The following is a 22,535-nucleotide window of genomic DNA, read 5'->3' on the forward strand; positions in this document are numbered from 1 at the left end:
TTCCACCACAGCGGGTCACGTCTGGCAGCGAGCACAGGAGTTGATTCAACCTGAGGGCCTGGAGACATGTTGGAGGTTCTGAACAGGAGCTGCAGTGTCGCTCATCCAGCCGGAGCTTCCTCTCACTGGCTTTCTGTGGACGCTGCTGGACTCCTGCGGGGCAGCCTGGGAGAGCTTGGAGCCGTCAGCATCGATTCAGGGGCCTGCTTTGCTTTGGCTGCAGGTTTCATATGAAATTGTATTTGACGTTATGGCAGTTATACGGTGCTAATTAAATCTTACACCACAGCTTGCGGTTTAAGAGGCCTGATGTTGTAATGAACAAGGATCCCAGCAGTGCACAGACTTGTAAACTCAGGAGGAGGCTGTCGAACCTGCACATCTGCTGGATGACTGCCAGGTCAGAGCAGTGACCAGACAGCGGCTTTAACTCTCTGAATTCGTTCCCGTCATATTTTACTCTCAGTGGACTAATTTTTCACAGCAATATAAAGTCCTGGAAACAGAAGAACCATAAAGAAGGAGTGAGAACTCAGAAATGTCTTCTGCGCAGGATGACAGTTATAATGTCATAAATGATAAAATAAATATAATAAAAAGATGAGAAAACTATTTCTTCATTTAATTTGACAAAAACTGAAAAACTTCCATCTACAAGCACAATATTCTTCAAGCACCCACAGGTGGCTCCACATAGAACAGATATTTTACAGTTTACATTTTAATTTAATTTCACATCCATCTTCTATCTACTCTGTGTAAACTCAGTCTGCAGATAAGCCGAAGCGTCCATGTTTTTTTATCATGATGTGACTGATAGTTGTAGCGGAGATATTGAAGGCTTTTCAGCTGTAGCATAGAGCACAGACTTTTTTGGTTTTACATAATCTATTTAGAGCAAACTATTGACGTTTCACAGTTTTTAAAAATCAGACATGTAAGGTGTCCCGGTCATGGGTTCCAGTTTGACTCAAGGCCATTTATTGCATGTCTTTGCTTGACTCTTCTCCCCATGTTTCCCGTCTCTTTCTCTCTCTCCACTGTCCTTTATAATTAAGGCCCAAAAAAATTAGACATGTAGAATAAAGTGATTTTTATTAAAATATCACTACTTGAGTTTGCCAACAGAACAGCATGTCAGAGGGGAGTAGTTCAAGGACTGCCGGAAAGTTGTAAATCCAATAATTCTTTCTGTTTTTACAGTTTTCTACACTGGTAAATGGTGCTATTTTGGCCTATTTTTTAAAAAGATAAGACGTCTTTCTGAACTCATGACAGGTTTAAATGATGAATTTAAGTATGAATTTAATTTGTATGCAAAGCACAGCCAATACTAGATCTTCACTGGCTACTTAACATATTATGTTAGAGGTATATGTACAGTATAACAGCAAATTCTGGGGTCATTGTTTATTAACCTTCCAGGATTGAATTTCACAAACTGGCTCCCAGCTTACAGTGGAGACACCATTTGACTCCGCACCACCATCTGCTCAGCTGTCATCAGAGCTCTGCTACATGTGCTGCAGACAGAACTGAGAGAGACTTTCCATTGAAAAGAAAAAAAAAATCTCATATAAGCACATAACAATGTATATGCATAACATCAGCCAATCAGGGCATGAGTTCAGCTTTAATCTAGTATGTGTGCTGTTCAAGAATCTTACTCTCTTAGTGGAGAGTTTGCGCTTTCTTTTTCTTAAGTATTTTCTGTTCACCTGCTCTAGAAAAGGCCTGAGCAGCAGCAGCAGCAGCAGCTCAGCTCATATGAAATACATTAGGCTGATTCATTGCAGCTACTCAGAAAGCTAAAGAAGAATTGGAGCCACCTGTACAGAGGAGAGTTCAGCTTTAACTCTCTTCATCCCACCTGGTATCCCGCTGAAAAACAGAATAATAAATCTCCCGCGCTCATGGAGGCGACTGTTTGCCATCAACAGTGGCAAGTGTGAGTCTGCAGCTGCTGCATTTCCAATTCTACCGGCAGCAGCTACAGCAAAGTGGATCAACACTGCTGCTAATAACTTATGTTGAAAGAAAACAAAAAGATAAGCGTTCAAGACACTACATCAACACTGCTTCATTAAAAACTGACCACAGTGATGAAAGTTTTGATTCATCTCAGAATGATGAAAGCAGCAGAAGTCCAAATGTGGGGAATTAAAAGCTCAAAATGGTTCCCCCGCTCTGTTAAATAACAAAAACTGGCTCCGTTGTACTTCACTGATGAAAGACTTTATCAGCGCTGACAATCAAAGCTGATGCCAGAATTAAAGTTTATTCACATGTTTTGAGCAAGAAAACCAAAGAAAACTGCATGAGTGAAGAAATATATGGCTTGGTTTCACATATGTACACCAAAACAAAACATCCCAAAGTCCAGAGGAGCCTCTCAGACATGCCAAGCTTCCATCGTGTGCGCACATGGTTGTGCATTTTGACAGGACCCAGCTCCCCTATAAATCCAGTTCTGGAGAAAGTGGGCACAGTAAAAGCAGATAAATGAGGACCAGAGCGGCGGCTGCCCACCCTCCAACGCACACATGCACGCTCACAAAGCAGTAAAGGCTGCAAACACAACGGAGGGGCAGATGTGAGCACGAGACGGTAAAGCAGAAAGAGAGAAACTCGGCAGCCAGTTGGCAGGGTGGCAGATCTGAGAGAAGTGGGCCGAACCTCCTGACATGTGTGAGACGCCTGCAGACAGATTACAGTTTTCACAGAAAATCTGTCTCGTAGGAGGAGATCTGGACTGAAGATTGGCAGCCAGATGGAGAAAAATTACTCAGACTCAATTAAAGCAAAGCATAACTTGGCGCAGCATAGGCAGAGAACTTCAGATAAGGTGTGGCTGCTGAAATACTGTCAAACGGTGCTCAAAGAGGTGAACTATGAACTATTGTCCCCTTCATGACTTCCTGACATGTTTGAAAAGTGGAGCAGAATTCATGTGAGGATGCAGTGTTGGGGTGAGGAACGGTTTTAGACAGCATTCAGTGATCCAACAAACACTTTCTGAAGCTTTCTGACCACTTCATCAGAGACTTAAATTCTTCATCCCAGACTTGTGCGCAGAGTTGGGCCACCTGGTAACTCATTAATCTGCTCCTCAAATCAGAGTTTTACTGATACATGAAGCAGCAATCAAAACACTTTGTTCTTTTCTAAAAAATGTTTAAAAAAATATATAAAGATTTTCAGCTTTCCAACAGTCCTTGAACTAACCAAATCATGTCACTTTTGGTTTTGTCAGGAGAAAAAAACCCAAACCTAAGCTAAAAATTGTGACGTTTTATTAAAAAAGTGTTTGCAGAGACCAGATTCTGTTAAAAAATAAATAAATCTATGCTGCATGGTCCAGCTGAGAAGCTTTGAGAGACTCGGGTGCAACCAACAGTCACCCAACAAAACTTCAGGAGCTTTTCAGACGAACTGCAGACTGTGTTGACACAGAGCAGAGAGGAGACAAGATGACAGAATTTTAGAATAGTGTAACCTTTAAACCGACAACTAAGTAAAAGAAAAACACTGCAGATGAAGTCGAAACATGTCAGCAAGATAAAACCAGACTTTCTTTATTTAATTGTCGGTTTAAAAGTAAGGCTAATCTAAAGTAAAAAAAAAAAAAAAAAGACAAAATGAACAAATGAACTAAAAAATTTTCGCTCCACAGTGCAGCCATGAAGCTATGAACTACTAAACTGCAAAAAGCAGTCATGTGAGAACAATTCAAAGACTTTTCAGGTGAACTGTATGTTGTGGTTATGTAGAACAGAGAGGACACAAGCACGAAAACAAGTTAAATATGTCAGTAGTTTAATATCTGCAGTATGTCTCTCTATTTCCAGCTATGGTTGTGCTGAGATTCAGTTAAAAATAAAAAAATTCTGCACTCTTTGGTGAAAGCAAGAAGCCATTAGTGACTCAGCTGTGGCCGACAGTCAAAAATTTGGAGAGCTTTCATCTGAAGTTGGCTAAAGCCAGCCATCGTTGAGGGCGGGTTTGGCAGCTGTGAAAATGAAGCCGGCAAATCGAAGGAGACCAGGTAATGAGGGTCACATCCAGCAGAACGCAGGGGCGGACCGTTGTTATAACCGGCTGGATCCATCAGGCCCATTATTGGTGGCCGAGTCCAGTCCGAGTCACGCTGATGAGTGAAACAAACCTCAGAGCTTCGGCTGTAACATCGTCGCTGTTGGACACGATCAGAACAGGAGAGCTCATTTCCTCCGAGGAATCGGCTCTTTTTATTGTCCAGGTGCTCGCCGAAGTGGAACCTACTTTCTGCTCCGAAAATAGAACCGGTCCGGTGGCTGCTGTGTTCGTTTTTTATTTCCTGAATTGATTTACACGCTGCCGTTAGTTTGTCTGACATAACAGAGCCGCCTGTTCTGGAGGATTTATGAGGCGCTCAGCAGCTAATGACTAATATTCAGAGAGGTTACACAGCAACACCCGCCGTCTCCCGCCTTTCTGCACACACACAGCACAAAATATGAATATGTAAGACAGCGCTGCGGCTGTAATTGGCATTTCTTACAGCACTGAGCTCTAATTGGAGTTTCTAGCTACACCATGTCTTGGCAGGCAATAATTGCCTGCTTTCTGCCACAGAGGGAAAGCTGAGGTCACGGCGAACACAGCGGCACTGTAACCGAGTAGAGCGAGCTTATCTTTGACCGCCGTGGAGAGACGGTGGAAGTAAAGAGCGAAACACACGAGGGAGAGGTGAGAAAGACGGCAGCAAGCGAAGGGGGAAAGATTAAAAGCCCAAACGCAACATTTTCCCCTCATTCTCAGTGATATTCAGGTGTTACCCACAAGGATATTGTCACTTCTGACCATGTAAAAATGGAAAGAATCATCGGATTTTCGATTGTCCGGCAGTCCTTGAACTAATCTGATCATGCTACTCTCAGTTTCATCAGGAAAACAACCAAATCTTTTATTGAAATCATGATATTCTACATGTAAATTTTTTTTTTGGTCAAAAATATACCATTTAAAGTGACCAGGTTCTACAAAGAATTCTGCTTTTTTTTGGCGTAACTGAGAAGCCGTTAGTGACTGAGCTGTGACCAACAGCCACATCGCAAAAATTCAGAGACTGTGTTTATGTTTCTCAGCCTTATCTTTGTTGGTTTATCTGAAGCCCCTAAAATTTAGCATCGGTTACGGCACATGTATACGAACACATACAAAAGAAATGTACGATTAATCTATAATTTGAACATCAAAACCTGACAAAGTTTTCAAAAGGCATGCTGTCTTAAATCACCAAAATATCTGTCGGGAAAATTAACCAAATTGTATCTTAAAGTCATGATATTTAATCAAAATGACTTTCAGAATGCGTTGGCTCTGGTCACATTCAGTAAAAACCCAACATTCTGTATTTAAGGGTTACTGACAAGGTGACCGTCGCTCCTCTTTCAACCCCTCAGCTGCTAATTAGGAGCAGATCTCTTAAACGCAGCATATTGACCTGCCTGCTTATGTTTCTGCAGAGTGAGCAGGAGGCGAGAATCGAAGAAAACCCAGAAAACAGGAGCACATCAGTTGTTGCCGCCTTAAAAGAGCTGTGAAATCAGGCTCATTGCATGGCATTAATCTGCCAGCAGCAGCTTCATTAGTGGGATTAATGTGCAACAATGCTTCTGTCACCCAGATCTTCATCATCATCATCATCTAAAAACATCCTGCTGGACATGATGGATGCAGCAATTAAACGTATGGATCTGAAATTTAACTTTAGCTTTAATAAATCCCACATCCCATCATCTCAGGCACAAGTCCATGAGGAGTTATTTTAAGCTTTCAGGCTTCTCAAGGGGAAAAAAAACACATTCATGACTCCACTGCCAGAGACACTGTGCCCCACCAACAAGCTAAAAGTTCAGCTTCACTACGATTAATCGACTAGTTGTCAGCTATTAGCTTAATCGTCACCTATTTGGATAATTGATTATTCGATACCAGCAGTTTATTTTAAGAAAAAGACATTGGAAATGTGTACATTTTCTTGTTTTCTCCTTTATGACAGTGATCTGAAAATCTTTGTCTGTAGACAAAACAAGACATTTCAGGACGTCTTATATATCAAAGAACGAATCGATTAATCGAGAAAAGAATTGACAGAATAACGGACAATGAAAAAATCCTCAGCTGCAGCTCCAGTTTTTAAAAAACGGTTTTAATTTTTTTAATTTGCTATTATTTTACATTTTTTCTGCTTTGTTAAATTTGAGTTAAAAACTTTATTTAAATCAGTGAAACATATAATTTTACATATATTGGCAATTTGTTGAAAGAAAAATTGTATACAATAAAAATTCAAAAATGACTACAGATTTTCTCTGTTTTGTTCAATTACAGAAAATCTGAGAAAAAAGTAATATATGTGTAGACTGTAAGAAAAAAGGAAAAGATTTAAAAATGGTAACAGAAAGTATTAAATTTACACAATGACTGTAAAAAAAACAACAAAACAACAAAAACAGGCCAAGATTATGAATAATGTCAACATAAATAAATCGGTATGTTTACAAATTAATTTATTTGTTATTTAACATCGTGTAACCAATAAATTGTTGTAATGTAGTTAAAGGGGGAAAAACACAATTTTACAGATATTTGCTGTAATTGTCAGTCTTTTTGTAATTGAACGTTACAGAATTCCACTGTTTTTTAACATCCTTTTTATGGGATATTGCTGCCAGATTTTCACTTTTCTTTTCCTTTTTTTTAATTTGTTTTATTTTTTACAGTGCAGGAGGTGAATGTTGTACATTCGACAGACTGATTTTTGATAAAGGATCATTTGCAGACATTTCAAAGCTTCCCTCAAAGTTAATATGAGGAACGTGAGAAGGCTCCGAACACTTTTCTTCCTAGAAGGACAGAGTCGACTTCAGCGTTTGGGCTCTTTATTGATGCTCTCGGACGGAAGTCTTACATCGCAGTTAGAAGCTCATGTTACTGCTTGAAGTTTCCATAAAACATGGAGGTTTTGTTACTGATCCTGACTTGTTACCAGTGAAAGCAGATATCTGGCAGTGAGACTTTCAATAACCAGCGCTGACTAAACATCACGCTCAGATAAACCTCTGCACAGACTCTGCACATGGAGGCTCCAGCTCTAACATCCTGCTCTGACAAACGGTGTGTGCTGAAACCTTCATCATGCTGATTAAAGATGACACACATCTCAGGAATGCAAAGTCTGTCAGGTTTATTCTGCTTTTCTGTGTTTGTTGCTGTTTTGCACCTGAAGTTGATTCTGTGACCAAACATCTCCATGACCCAAAGTTCATCTAAGACGGGGGTGTCAAACATACGGCCCCCGGGCCAAAACCGGTCCAGAAAGTGTACAAAGTACAAAGAAGACATAAAGTATTGTAAATTTGTAAAACTGTAAATTTAAAATAAATTCTAAACCTCAGAAATTTGTTTTGATTACAAAGTAAAATGCTAGACTGTTCATTGTTCTTTTGTTGTTTTGTGTCTCATTTTTTGCCATATTTTGTCTTGCTTTTGTTGTTATTTGTCCTTTATTGTCATTTGTCTCCGTTTTGTTTCTGGTTTTGGTGCTTTGTGTTTCCTTTTTGTCTTGCTTTTGCTTTTTGTCATTCTGTGTTTTGTTTTATTCACCGTTTTGTGTCTTGTTTGTGTCTTTCATTTGTTTTTTGTTATTTTGTTCTCGCTTTTGTCATTTTTTTTGTCTAATTTTTGTCACGAGTCCATTGTTTTGTAGCTTTGTAACTTTTTCGTCTAATTTGTTGTCTCTTTTTTGTTTGTTTCGTGTCGTTTGTCTCATTTATTGTCATTTTGTGTCTCATTTTTGTAATAGTTTACCTTGTTTTTGTTGTTTTTGTCTGACTTTTGTCATTTTGATCATAAAGTAAAACACTATATCATTCAGTTCCAGATACCGGCAACTAAATGTTGTGTTACTTTGTAGACACTGTAAGTCATCATGTGTAAATGATAAACTGAGGCAGAATGTTGTTGAAATTGAATTAAGTTTTCTAAAGAAATTTCAGGCTGTTCTTATTGTTTTATAAAAAAAAGATAATTCCTTAAATGTAAACATTTTTGCACTAAAACAAAGGAAATACCTGGAGTTGTGTTTATTTGAAGGTTATTATGCTGTGATTTTACTGGTCACTTGAGATCAAATTGGGCTGAATGTGGTCTGTGAACTAAAATCAGTTTGACACCCTGATCTAAGAGGTGACTGAAACTCTTTCCACTGCCTGAGGGTGAAGTTAGCTAATGCGGCTAAGCTAAGGTGTTGTGTGAATGATATCAGAACATCTCCTGGATCAAGTCCTCCTGCCTGATAGATGCTGGCTGTCGCTGCTAATTCTCGCCTCCAGCTTCCCCTGTGAACTCTGTCCGAAGCAGCCTTTTCTGATCCACAACATCTTTAGAGCTACCCCTTGATTAGCGCCTGCATTAGACTGCCTGAGGCCATGTTGAGCCAGCTTCTATGCAAAATCTTTTAAAGCTCCCTCCAGACGAGGCTTTTAAAGGGAAACACCACATTTTTATGGCTCAATCCAGCAATATTTTCCTGTATTCTCATTGAAGCACTCCTAGTATTTTTTTAAAATTGTAAATTCTTGCAAGAGAGACATGAAAACCCACAGCCTACAGTTTCCAAACAGCCTTAAGGAGCAGGCGGTTCAACATACTGGTGATTTCAGCAGAACTTAACTCATCAATGCTGGAATTTAGACGTATTTCAAGACGTTTTCCAGCCGCTGCATCACGCAAATGCTGTAATTATTTCACAGCCTGGAGCTAAGGCTCAACCTAAGCCAACAGCAGCTTGTAGTGCGTTCTGACACCACATTTTAGGTTTTGTCCTCATGCAACCGGTCGACAAGCTATTGGAAAGGTCCCGACTGAACCCTACCAGCCTCAGCAGATCCCCCGAGGAAGGTGTGGTGGGAAACTGCAGTCAGAGCTCAAAGCTGGCATCGACTCTTCCCTCCCCCACAGCATTTTAGCAGCTGATACATAACTGAGAGATGTCTTTAATGTTTCATGTACAGCAATTTACGACCCAAGTCCAGAAAAACTTGCCACTTTCCAAAACAGAGGATTATCATGAAACACAGCGGGAGGTCAAACTACGCATGAGGTGCAGAGTGAAGTCCACAGAGAAGTGAGCAAGTCTGTCTAATCTCTTTAAACCAACTGTGACAAAATGCCCCTGAAACTTGGCAGCGAGAGAGCGCCGAGATATTTGGGAAAATGTCTTCTCCGGCTGGCGGTGTGGCTCGGTGCGGCACACTAACCCAAAGGATCCCGTTTGCAGTTTAGAGTCGACGTCCTCCTGCAGGATCCATTAGTCTCGGCTGATGAAACAAGTAAAAAAAATGGATTTTTTCCCCCCACATATATTTTCTCCTTTCTGTCACTGTGGCTGCAAAATGGAAGGAGAGTCGCCTGAATTTACAGTTCATTCTCTGAGAGGATATCAGAAAGCAAAAGGAAGGGAAAAACATCGGTACGATCAAGTTTTTTTTTTCTTTTGTAACATTATAAAGAGAAAACAGAAACAAAAAAAAAGATAAAAGGAGTCGCAGCCTGCATCAAATCACTGCTGAGTCCAACATTAAAAACAAAAACTGTGCTACAACAAGCCAAACACTAAATTTAATGTACAGACTTTTGGCTGAGTTTGTTCACCTATTCCAACCCATGCTGACAGTAAAAGACCTGATCCAGAACAAACTTTGTTTAAAGCTGGTCTGTGCAACAGAGAGCTGATCAGAAATAGACTCCAACAGACCCAACAATAACGCAACCAAAAAGCAATCAACCTGTGGACTCACAAATGCCTGCCCCTGTTTATTTAGACAGGATGGATTTTAACTTTATGCACCTGCCAGATGTGTGAGATGAATTATAAGGACTTTAGTGATCCTTTAACCTGAAGCGTTGTTTGAAAGGCTTATTATTTTGAAAAAGAAATCAACATTTTATCATTTATTAGAACCAGAAACTGTGAAAACTGAAAAAATTGCAGATTTTCAACTTTATTACAGTCCTCAACCTACTCACCTGTCAGGAAATGTATCCAAATTTCAGCTTAAATTAAATCAACTTATTATATTGCACATCTCGTTTAGAAATTCAAAAACAAAATGTTTGCAGTAAACAGATTTTGTAAAAAAAATAAAATAAAAAAAAGGGACTCTTTTCTGTAACTGTAAAGCTATTCATGACTCATTTGCAAAAAAAAAAAAAAAAAGTTACGTAACAAAAATTGTGAGACTTTTCTGTGTTTGCCCAGAGCAGATAGGAGGAAAGTATATGAACATATTTGGTAAAATATCTATGATGTGAAGCGCTCCCATTTTTCAGTGTTTGTAACAGCTGTGGGCACTTGGAAAAATGTTGTACATGTGGATTCCAGTTGTTCTTTGAATATTCAAAGAAATTCAATGTTTGCTTTTCTTTTTATCTAACTTATGGCATTTTAAGTGCACCATACTGCCCAGATATCTGTAAAAACAAATGATCAAGAAATTCAACATTTGTTTTTTGTCACTCTATACAGAAGACATTCCTGACTAGTTTTCTCTTATTCTACGTGGTTGTTCTGTTGCCAGAGAGGTGCAGGACTTTATACTGCAGTGAAAAATGAGCCTGCAGTGAAGAAAAACGTGACAACTTGGAGCTCAGAGGGTTACAAATGTTCCTCTAGCGCCACCATGAGGTTGACATCTGTGGTTTTAAATGAAACGTCCAAACATTGGAGTCCCCGGGGGATGAATCCTAAATTCTGTGGTGATCCTTTGATCTTTCTTTTAGCACCACTGTGCTAAACTGTGCGGTGGAACATCTCAACGTCTACATGACGGAGTGGCGCAAAATATGACTGATTGATTCTATATTTGACTTTAGGACTGAATTTTCCTTGATTCTCTGATTTGAAGACTTCGGTTTATGGCTTAATATGGACAACAGTAACAGTAGGGCTGTGGGCAACCAAACAAAACCTTGGTCAGCTGAAATCAAACCTATTCTTCAACTAATGGACTGACTGCAGGTCTGTATAGGGCTGGGTATCAATCTAAAAGTTTCGATACCGGTACCAATTCCGATACCTTCACTTCGATACCGGTTCCTAAACGATACTTTTTTCGATACCAGTTTTACAATATATACTCTAACAGAATGAAAATTGCATTACACATTACTTTTCACATCTTGAGTTTAATTTTCCAGTGATTTCCAGTGCAAAAGAACATTTGCAAGCAATGTACAGTTCAGTACATTCTGAGCCACCTTCGGCCCCGGACCCTTCCTGGCCGACCCGGAGCCGGTCGCGGCGCACCGCCGCGGAGGAAATGCGCCAGGCGGGGGACGGCCCGCACCCGGTGAGAGGTCCCGCGAGGGGATCCTCCCGCACCGAGCGGCCGCCCCTGGCCCGCCGAGTTGAATCTCCCGGGCGGACTGCGCGGACCCCACCCGTTTACCTCTTAACGGTTTCACACCCTCTTGAACTCTCTCTTCAAAGTTCTTGTCAACTTTCCCTTAAGGTACTTGTCGACTATCGGTCTCGTGCCGGTATTTAGCCTTAGATGGAGTTTACCACCCGCTTTGGCATATACTGCACCGCGCACTATTGGCGTCTGTGGCGATGGGCGTGGGAGAGCTCCGCTGCAGAGGGGAGAGGTGTGGAGGAGAGTGTGTGGAACCAGCGTCAGGTTAATTAGCGCAGCTGGCACCAATTAGACTCACCTGATTCTCTCGGCAGTAACAGACTGAAGCAGAGGACAAAAGACAGACGGACAGAGAGGACGGGGGAACGGACGAGTGGAGGACAGCGGACAGGACGAGGTCCGGTGGAGCGGGCAGCTTATCGAACGAGATCCTGTGGAGATCCGGCTGACGCTGAGACTGTTTACCGGAGGAGAACCGGCGGACGTTGAGACTGTTTACCGGACGAGGTCCGGTGTAGCGCCGGGCAAGGAAGAGAGACTGTTTTATTTACATTGAGACGGTGTGGTGAATAAAAGACTTTGTCTGCATTGGCCGAACTGCCGTGGTTATTGTGCTGAGCAGAGCCGCAGACAGGTTCTCCTGTTACAGCGTCCATTTTACAAAAGTAGAGCCACGTTTTAGACCTCAGAGGCATCTTTTCCCACTTCGACGACATGCTAAACAACTGCAGTAAATTCAATGTACTTAACGTGAAACCTGTCTGTGAACGGGCAGCATGCTTTTTTCCGGCTTGCCGCAATCACGTGTAATGTTACAGCCAATCACAGGTTTGCTTTATCATAATCACGTGATAAGTACCGGAACATGGAACCGAAAGACGAGGCTTATTTCGATACTCCTTAGTACCGAAACATTTCGGTCGGTGCCATTAAAGAACCGAAGTTCGGTACTCAGCCCTAGGTCTGTAGGTGAACTAAATGTTCCACAGAGCACTGAGGGACTCTACCTGCAGTCAAAATGAATTCTAACTGTATAAAGCTAATTTTTACAGGATATTAAATCATTGTAACCTGGTTATTTTATTCTGAAATGATAAGAGCTGATCATACTCATATGATTTCCAAAAATATGTCAACTGGTGACACAGCACAAGAACTATTGAGGAATAAAACACAGACAAGTTAGCTGCTGCTTTTAGATGATCTACATGTTGGTTGTTGAGCTGTGATGCACAAACTGTAAAGTTTACCAACACTTGACTTTTTGAACAAAATGCAGAAACGTAGCAACTTCTTCAACAGGGTGTTAGTTAGTTTGGAGTCAACTTTGTTCAGTAACTGTTAAGTTAGTTATGCTGGGATAGTTTAAAGTTGTGAAAACCCTCTAGTGTTCTCAGGTAGTCTATTTCTGGAAGGCTGCACATGTGGTGCTTTTTTCCGTCATGAAAGTAACACAAGTTACACTGAGAAGACAACTCGGTTGGATAGGAGCGTATCGAACCACCAACTAACCAGTTAAAGTCGTGCAATGAACAACGTAAAACCTCCAGAGAAGAATTTGGATGAACAGTTGACCTGGACACTAGAGTCCTCCTCACATTCTCATTCTAATCAGCCTCAGCTGTAGCCTAGCCGCGCTAGACAACCCACGGCAACGAATTTAATTCTCTGCCAGGGTGGGTCTAGTTACCCTCCATAAGGCTCGAGGTTGGATGCTCCTAAAACTGGCCGGACCAATCACCATGAGGTGGAGAGTCAGAAGGCGGGCGTAACTAAGTGACGACAGAGGCGCGACAATTCTGACAGAAACAACCGGAAACAACTAGCCTAGCCGTGCTAGACAACCCACAGCAACGAATTTAATTCTCTGCCAGGGTTGACAACAAAAACGACAACAGTCGTTGAGAGTCGTCTTCAGAGCATGGGTCTAGCGCGGCTAGGCTACCTCAGCTGCACTGCACATGCTAAAATGGTGAACATTATAATGTAAATGCTTAAACTGGGACTATGTTCCCTAATACGGACCAGTGGGGACAACACAGATGCATTTTTGGTCTTATTCTTGCACTTCCTTGTCCGCTTGAAGAACGTATTTTACAGACACATTCCTATATGCTTATTAGTTCTATTTTTACACTGTGCTTAGATTTCTTAATGCCCTTTATTTATTGGAAATACGAACAATTTTGCACCTTTATTGGATTTGTCAGCACCTTATTTCTTCGACCAGCACGATTTGAACATTCATTGCATGTTCTTTTGTACATTTGGCCTCCTTATCTTTCTTGAATGCAGCATGTGTGAGCTGTCAAATATATTGAATTTCCACCAAGAGAATTATTAAAGAATCATTCTGGTAATCCGCCATCTACATACTCCGAGTATCTGCACTACTGCAACCAGGAAACATTTGGGGGTATTTAAGGTTAGAGGTTTCCACAATAGAGTTCGAAGACGAAGATAAATCGAAGAGGGTTGTGGGATGATTAAGGGAGGGGGAAAAACAAAGTTCTGTCCTATAAATGTATGTTAATTGTGGCACCTTTTAATAATCATCGTTTGTTTGTGAATGCAACTGGGAACATCTCTGACATACATCTTTAATTGGTGTCACACACCAAAAAAAGCTGCGAACAACATTGGAAAAATAACCTGAAAATGTAGCTGTATGTTTGTTCAGTTTATACTGTGCATTTACTGCATTTATCATATATTGTTCATACTGTTTACACTCTTCATTCCATTTATCAGTTTATCTATCTTCATATTAACATCTAGAGCTGTGATATTTATATAGACCAAACAGACAACAACACAGAACTGTCAGAGTAAGTTTACATCATTTTTGTCTCAGGAATGGGTTTGACAGTAAGAGCTCCTCTGGTAAATTGTCAATCACAGAAAAAAAACAAGTAAATATGCCTTTAAAAACCTGCACCTTAACCTTCTGTGTCTACCAGGAGAGATCAGAATTTCGATCAGTCCAACAGGTCTGTGGCTTATTAACCACGCTGACCTTTTCCTCTCTGTTTCCTTCACATCGCCGCCTCCTCTCAGTCCAACACATCATATAATTTAACTGGTCACATATGCAGATTTATTTTCTCCAGCTGGGGCATTCCTCTCTCCAGACGCTCACGGTTCCCATGTCCGAGGAGGGACCACAGGGAGAAAACCAGGACAGTGTCCCAGACGAGGCCTGAATCCGACCGGCCCCCACCGCTGAATCGCAGCATAAATCTCACTTTACTAGATAGTAGCTACTGAAATCTACAACAAAAAACGCCCACACAAAGTGGCCTGCACACACACTGATCGCAGGGTTTAACCGGCTTATTGATGCTGTACAGTGGAGCAGCCGAGGCTTGACTCGTAAGACCAATAACTTCTCACAGGGGCAAAAAAAACAACATCCGACTCTGCCGCTGAACCCATAATTATGTCAGGTCAAGTCTGCAGACGCATAAAAAAAAACCAGTTGGAACAAATAACAGTTTCTTTAATGTACGGCAGCATCTGTGCTCAACGTGTGGAGAGAAAACAATCTGATACGCTTCAAAACTTCCTGGAGAGGATTAAAAGACATCCAGGCACAGAAAATACAGTCTAATTAACAGCCGGACTGTCAGAAAACTTAAGGAATAAAAGGTGCACAGAGCAGGAGGCTGCAGCGAAGCCTTTAAAGCAGAATAAAGGGGGGTTGTGGGATATTATACGAGCACTCAGATGTGTTTGTCTTGGCATCACGTCCAGGTGATGTCATCATCATCACCATCCTCACCGTCACGGCTGTTCCACTTCAGATGACGGCAGCACTCGCTTCCAGAGAAACTGCTCACACGACTTCTAAGTGCTTCAATCAATATTAAATGTTCAGAACGGAGCCTTCAGACGGAGGCCTGGAGAGCAGATGCTGTCAGGCCGGATATGAAGAAACGGGGATCACAGAGGGAGATTACAGCGCAGCTCGGGCACACACATGAATATTCATCAAACAAAACACTCAATGATGCAAGCCCTTAGCACCAAAGACTCCCAGCAATCAAAGTCGAGCGAGAAGACTCGAGTCTGAGAGCTGACGGGAGCGCTTGACATTTCCAAACTTCAAAAAAAAGCAGAGAGGAAATGAAGACGTCCACGATCGACCGAGAGCCACATCACAAAAGAAATCATATCCCAAAGCTCCCTTTCTAATTATCTCATTTCTGCTGACGGGGGTCGAATCAGGAAATGAACTCAAGAAGCTGGTTACAACTGACTCATTAAGGCGCATAATCAGTCAAAGATGCTCGAGTTGAGATAAACTCAGAGAGAATCAGGCTGAAGATAACGGCAGCGACTTGTGGTGTGTTTGTGCCAGACTTTCTGCTGAGCTCTGTTGAGTTGTGCAAGCTGCTGGCTGTCAGAAAATGAGATCCAGCTCTGGGGTTTTGCTAAACAGAATTTCAACAAGAGTGGTGAAAATTGGGACTGATGATGCAGAACACTATCGAGCTGGTTGTTGCTATCCTCAATTTCCCCACATTTTACCTCATGTTGCCACAACACTGACTGACTTTTGCGAGCCGAGCTGCACCTCCAAGTGGTGCCGAACCCCCAGCGGGGAGATTAGGAGTGAGTACATACAAAGAGGTTGGAAAAAAAGGTAATAAACTGAGGAGATGGTGGTCAGAGAGGCATTGAGAGCAAGAAACAAACTAGATGTCAACCAGCTAATGGAAGATGCCACATTTTTTAAGGTACTTTGCAACATTTGAAAGTAAAAATTGCTTGTAAACTCACCACTCTCGCTCTTCTCGATCACGTCCACAGTCTCGCCGGCCTTGAGGCTGATCTCCGAGTTCTCCTGCCTCTCGTAGTTGGCCACGGCCACATACTGCTCCAGCACCATGGGCTCCGAACTGTCGATCCCTGAGGGGAAGAAACAGGCCGTGAGCCACCTGCCTGCCGTGGCGCCCCGTGAGCGCCCGCTGCACCCAACCACACTGCTGCTGCCGCTGCTGTGCACCCGGGACGCCGCCATCGGCCAACCCCCGCGCCCTGCCGCCGCCGCCACCGTGCCTCCCCGACCAATCAGAACGCGACCTCACGACTTGGCTGCATAGTCCCAAACGTCTGGCCATATAGCTGCTTCGACCTCGACTGAGGAGCATCAAAACAGAGGAAGGGTAAGCATTTGCAGCGGCTGCATGTCGCTCCTACAGAGGATCCATGACCGAGGTTAAAGCAGGAAAAGACAGGCGGGGGGAAAGAAAGTGGAGCTGCTAACGGTCTGAGAGCGAATGAGTGGAAGAATGGTGAAGTTTCCCTGTGGAAAATCAACAGTGCGGTTGAGAGGAAAGGCCTCCCCTCCCCAGTCGTTGGACGGAGAGTCGGGGGGGCGGCGAACACACCAATCATGGTAGTCGGCACTGCTGGCCTTAAATAGAAACATATGAGTGGACTGCAGAGAGGAGCAGAGAAGGAGGCTGGGTCCATGTTTATGTGAAACAAAAGAAGAAGGAGTTGGGGTTAGGCCACTCTGTTTTCCCTCTAATGTTTAACCTCTTACATGCCAGCAGTGAGTTCATTCACTCATGTGCTGCACATCTGACCTGAGAGGCTTGTTTGGCCACAGAGACGAACCACATTCAGAGGAACTTTCGGCAGAAAAATGCCTCCCATCCTGGGCTGTGCAACAGTTTCTGATCACAATGAATCAGCCGGTGATCAGAAACAGAACATTAAAGAGCCCAGATTCTGTTTTTTTAGGTTTCTTCCTTTCAGTGTTTAATACTGCTGCCTTGTTGTGTACAGAAAAATTCTACAAACGTAAAAATTCCATGTTAAATGAGTTCTTCTTTCCAGAAAACTGCTCCTTACTTAACTGAAACACCTCATTTCAAGTCCAGACTTTTCTTTTGTCACTTAACTGTGTCACCATTTACATAACTCCTGACTACAAACTACTTTGGTCTTCAAACAAATGATGAGCAGCTTCCTTTCAGTTCACATTTATCTCTATGAAAAGCAGAAAGTGCCATAATTTTCTTCTGTTTGCATTTAATTTGATATAAAATGCTTCTTTTTATGCTGCCAAAATATTACAAGGAAAGCTCAGCTTTTTGGGGGGGATTTGGTGGCATGAAAAGCAGTGCTCTGATCAAAATTCCAGAAAAAGCAGAAGTTTTTTTTGGATTTTAGTGCAGTGAAAAGCTACATTTAGGCAGCATTTGAATATGTAAAAAGCAGCATTGTAGCCAAAGCACTGAAAAAGTGTCCTTCTCTTGGCTTTTGACAGTCTAAAAAGCACTGTTGTAATGACAGCGCCGTAAAAAGCGATATGTCTTGTGTTTTGGTGGTGTAAAAGCAGTGTTCTGCCAGCTTTTAGAAGTGTTAAAAGTGCCATTGTGATTAGAGCACTGTAAAACACACCACATTTTGAGCTTTTGGTGGCATAAAAAGCAGCGCTAAGCCAGTTTTTGATGCTGTAGAAAGAGGTGTTCAACTAGAAAGTCGCAAAAAAAATGGCATTTTTCAGCTTTTGATAGTGTGAAAAGCTGTGTTTTATTTAAAACAGGGGTAAAAGCAGTGCTTTTTCAGTGCTATGCAAGATTTTAACAGCATGAAAAGCAAAAAGCGCATTTTCATTTGAATCATGTGCAAAGAGAGGCGAACTATAATAATTATTGATATAATTCCTCTGTTTTCTGATAGCACTAGTCTGTCCACACACTTTCAGAGATCTGGAGTTACTAACTACACCTTGCTTTGGTCAGATCAGCTGACCAATCAGAGTTCACTGCTTTTTTGTTTTATGTTGTTTTTTTTTTTTTTTGGAGGGGAGCTTTAAAGAAACAGAAGCTAAAATGAAGCATTTCAGATAAAAGAGATGCTGCTGCAAGTATGAGAAAAATTGTGTACTTTAATTATTAAAGCATGTACACATATTGCAGTAGATCCTACACAGGATATGGGCTCTTTAATGCAGTAAGTAAATAGATGCTATGTGGCCAAACAACTGTGATAAAACAAGAACACGCATCAACCTCTGTTTTGACGCTCATCTGTTGATGGTCAATGTGGAATTTCCAAAAATCTAATGGAAGAAGCATTTCTTCCAAGTGTGTTTTTAGAACATTTTGGATCTCCGTTTGCAGCAGCAGACTCAGCGGAAGACCTCTGAGGTATTTTTGTGGGAACTATTATTGGATGTGATTAACACACAGGAAGGAAAGATGGTCAAACCAGAGAACATGCAGAGGACAGATGATCCTGCTGAGTTGGTTGTATGAAGTTAGGCGTCACCTGGCTAGCTGCAGACTTAAGACACAGTTTGGCTGCATGCTACGTGTAAAAAGCAAAAATTAAGTTCTCAAACATAAAGGGAAAAGCAGTAGGGATGCAATAATTACTGCAGCTGAGACAAAGCAGTAAGTAAACTGAAATCTCTCAGTCTCCATGGCTGCATCTGACAAAGTAAATTCCCTGCATACAGCCACTTTGCCTTTTTGTAGCATTAGAGACTGGATTTTAGTGTCGCTGTGCATGCCTTGTGTTTTTCTATTTCCTGAGCTTTACACAACCAACAGCCTCTGGATATGCTCCGTTTTTCCACTCTGCTCTGCACATCAACTCCATTTGTTTCACCATGTTGAATGTATCTTCCAACAAGTTGCTCCTCTGTTTACCGTTTTGAGCCATGCTGCATTTACTTTATAGATTCAGTATGTTTTCTTCTCAGTCGCTCTTGTCGTCTCTGCTCTGTGGAAACACTGCCTGCAGTTCAATATGAAAACTCTCTGTTGCATGATTTTTTTGTTGCTGCTGAGTCTTTCATGGATTTTTAATTGAACAGAGGACAGCAGAACTTTTTGATTTTAATTTTTGCATGCAAAATGTAGAATAAAGTGACTTTGATGAAATGTCAGGGTTTTTGGCTTACATTTGGTGAATTGTTCCACATGGATAGTTTAGTCAAAATCTGAAGACTCTTTCTGTTTTATTTTTTTCTATTTTCAGTGTGTAGGTATGTTGAATGTTTTAATTTCTGCACTAATTCATGACGATAACATGCCTTTAAAGGGCCCAGAGACTTTAAATCAATCTTTACCAAGGTATAGTTCAGTGTTTTCTCTGCAGCTCACAAGAACGTTTCTCCCCTGATACTGAAATAAACACAAGATAAGAGCAGAATACGAGCACTACAGCACTAATCTTAACAGCGGACTTGTATTATCTTTATGGCAGTAAAACAGGTACACTCATGCATTCAGGCAGGCTGGATAAATCAAAAGCAGGCTAAAGCATTTGCGCAGTGTTTAAAACACAATTAAGCATCTCTGCTTGTTGGCAGGGAGCTCCAGGGAATGCTCATAACCTTCCTTCCCTACCGGGTTGAGGCTGAGTATTTCTTTCTGTCTTTAGGAGGCGAAATAAAGTAAAGGAACAAACTGTGGAGGGCGTAAGCAGCCTATGTGCAGGAAGCCATCAAAGCCAGCCTGAGGTCATAAAGCTGCACAGATCCAGCTATTTAACAGCTTTATGCTGCAGTAATGGCAACCACGCCTTGCTGAGAAATACCATGAATCCTAAAGACCTGTTACGCTCTGCCTTTCATATTCCAATAGTTTTACTGCAAGACATTTCAAATTATGGGCGTGTTGGGAGTTTTTTCTCCAGCATCCACTCAAACATCTCCTGTATGTTTAAATTACAGTTCAAACAACATTAGCTAAACAGTCATCAGATGTCAAAATGTGCACTTATACCAGCAGGAGATAATGTTCTAAGCTGGAAGGTTTATTTGCAATGCAGAAATGTGTAATTCTGTCTCTTCTACTGTCTTGACTCGTCCTTTCTTTGCACCCAAAGTTCAGTGAGACCATGGGCAGCGATCAAAATAAATGTGAACAACCAGATTTGACGTCTTACTTCAGTCTCAAACTCTTCATGTCTGGAAAAAAAAGCACTTATTGCTTACTCCCTACCCTCTATTAGGGATCGACCGATTATGGGCCCAGTCAATTATTTCATGCCAAAAATTTGGTATTTTTAGACTATTAGTATTGTTATTTTTATTGGCTGATTAATGCAGAATAAAGAAATGCCCACCTCTGGCTCTTATTAAGCAGGACTCGCTCTGTCTGCTGTCCCTTTGTGGTCTGAATTAAGTTTTATCCGACTGGCTGTTACAGGTCATAAGTAACAGTCAATCACAACTGCTGTTTACACATAGAGACAGAAAGTGTATTTGCTGAGCAGAGCAGCTCTGGTGAATTAGCAGAGTTGTGTTTGAAGTAGTGCTGTGCGATACTGCAAGATTTGGTATCGATCCGAAACCAATTAAATACAGGGCCAGAATCACTGTTATCGATATCAATACTCCAACTTTTTCAGTAGTCAGTAGGTTCTGAACAAAGGCTAGGTACTGCATATGGTCCAGATCTGGAATGAAGATGGGGTTGTAAATGCTCGTAGGATCTAAGAATCAGACTAATTCCTGGGTAGGTTTTCTGTGGGTCAAGAGGAAGAATCTAGGTTGCCGATGAAATCACAATGTGAGGGATAACCTCGCTGATTTTTTGACAGTTTGCTCAATATTTATGCAATACTTCTGTCACTGCAAAAGGAAATGCTTTTAAGAAGCATTTTTACATACAGTTATTTGCACAGAGTTACTTTTGTAAAGTTGAATATGATCTTTAAAAAAAAATAAAAAATTCCCCCGTGGTTATTGTCTTCGATAAAAAAAAAAAGTGTGACAGACATTGTCAGTTGGTTGTGCCCACCTGGTCCCACATGGTTACAGGTGAAACACCTCACCAGCTGAATATTTGCTTATCAACAGACATGCATTTACCGATGTTCCCTAAACGCCTCACAGTGCAGACTTCGTAGATGCTGCTCAGTAGTATAAGAGCAAAAACTATTTTGAAAGGAGTGAGATAAAGTGTTCTCTTTTCAGATTAGTCCAAAATAAAAGCGACTGATTGTATCCAAAGGTGTTGTTTTCTGTGAGTGAAGAAAACAGCGCAGATAAGCGCACTACGTCTTTTAAGAGCAGAGCACATTTTTATATCAATATAATATAATATCAATACCCAACGCTGGTATGAGCATTATCAATATTTGCATCGATCCATCTACCTGTAGTTTGAAGGTGAGGCAGCAGACAATGCTGAAGATGGAGTAAACACAGCAGTGTTGTCACAGCAGTCCTAATGTTACACAGAAAGACCCAATATTTCCCTTGTAGGTGTCAACAAGTTGTGTAGTAGGAACTTATTCTACTGTTAGCACTAGGCTATGGCTATTGCTAAGACATTAGCTGTGGCTTTTAGCCTACAGCTCACACTATATAAAGTGTTGTCATATCTTCATCAAGTCAGATTTACTTTAAGACTCTGTTCTCCCTGACAGAAAGACAACTGATAGTCTGCAGAGACACAACCTCCAAAAACTGAAGAAGAAGCACAGCCATCAACACAACTGAGGACATTAGCTGCTTTCACAGTGGCTAAGGCTACGCTAAATGGATGCAGCCACAGATTAACCTAAAACAGAGCCTGGAAAACAATTAAGCAGTAGTTTTGCTTAAAATATGGATCTTAGTGGGAAATAAAAGTGACTGAATAGAAAAAGATTAACAAAACATGGAAGCAGGCGACCCATAAATGGGGGCTGTAGTCCCCGACAGTGCAGTCATGGGTTCGAGACCAACCCTGTCCTCTCTCTCTCTTCACTGTGCACTATAATAAACGCAAAAAGGCCAAAAAATAACATTAAAAAAAGAGAAGCAGACGTAACTGCAGGAGATGAATTTAAGGATTTGAGTCAACTGATCTCACAGTAAACAGAAAAGTATTGCAGTGTCACATGATGCTCAAATGTCATCATTACTGTTTCTATTATTCATATTCAGGTACAGTAGTCACTACTAATGAAGAAGCCTAGTTAATAATGGTTAGTGATCATTGGCTATACACTACTTTTTCCAGTGCTTTGTGGGATACTTTGAGTGCCTTAAATAGGGTGTAACAAAGTCCACGTTTTGACCAGAGATGGATAGATGGACAGCAGAGAGAGTGGAGA

General features: G+C 41.4%; 1 protein-coding gene across 1 annotated transcript in view; it reads right to left on the reverse strand.

Moving 5' to 3' along the window:
• Positions 1-22,535, reverse strand: part of LOC110963291 (SH3 and PX domain-containing protein 2A-like) — a 132,390-nt gene that overhangs the window by 30,301 nt on the left and 79,554 nt on the right. Inside the window, 1 exon segment of the mRNA XM_051945512.1 lies at positions 16,245-16,373. Within this exon segment, the coding sequence (XP_051801472.1) occupies positions 16,245-16,373 (129 nt within the window).

The sequence above is a fragment of the Acanthochromis polyacanthus genome, chromosome 3 (assembly GCF_021347895.1).
Source record: "Acanthochromis polyacanthus isolate Apoly-LR-REF ecotype Palm Island chromosome 3, KAUST_Apoly_ChrSc, whole genome shotgun sequence".
Classification (NCBI taxonomy): Eukaryota; Metazoa; Chordata; class Actinopteri; family Pomacentridae; genus Acanthochromis; species Acanthochromis polyacanthus.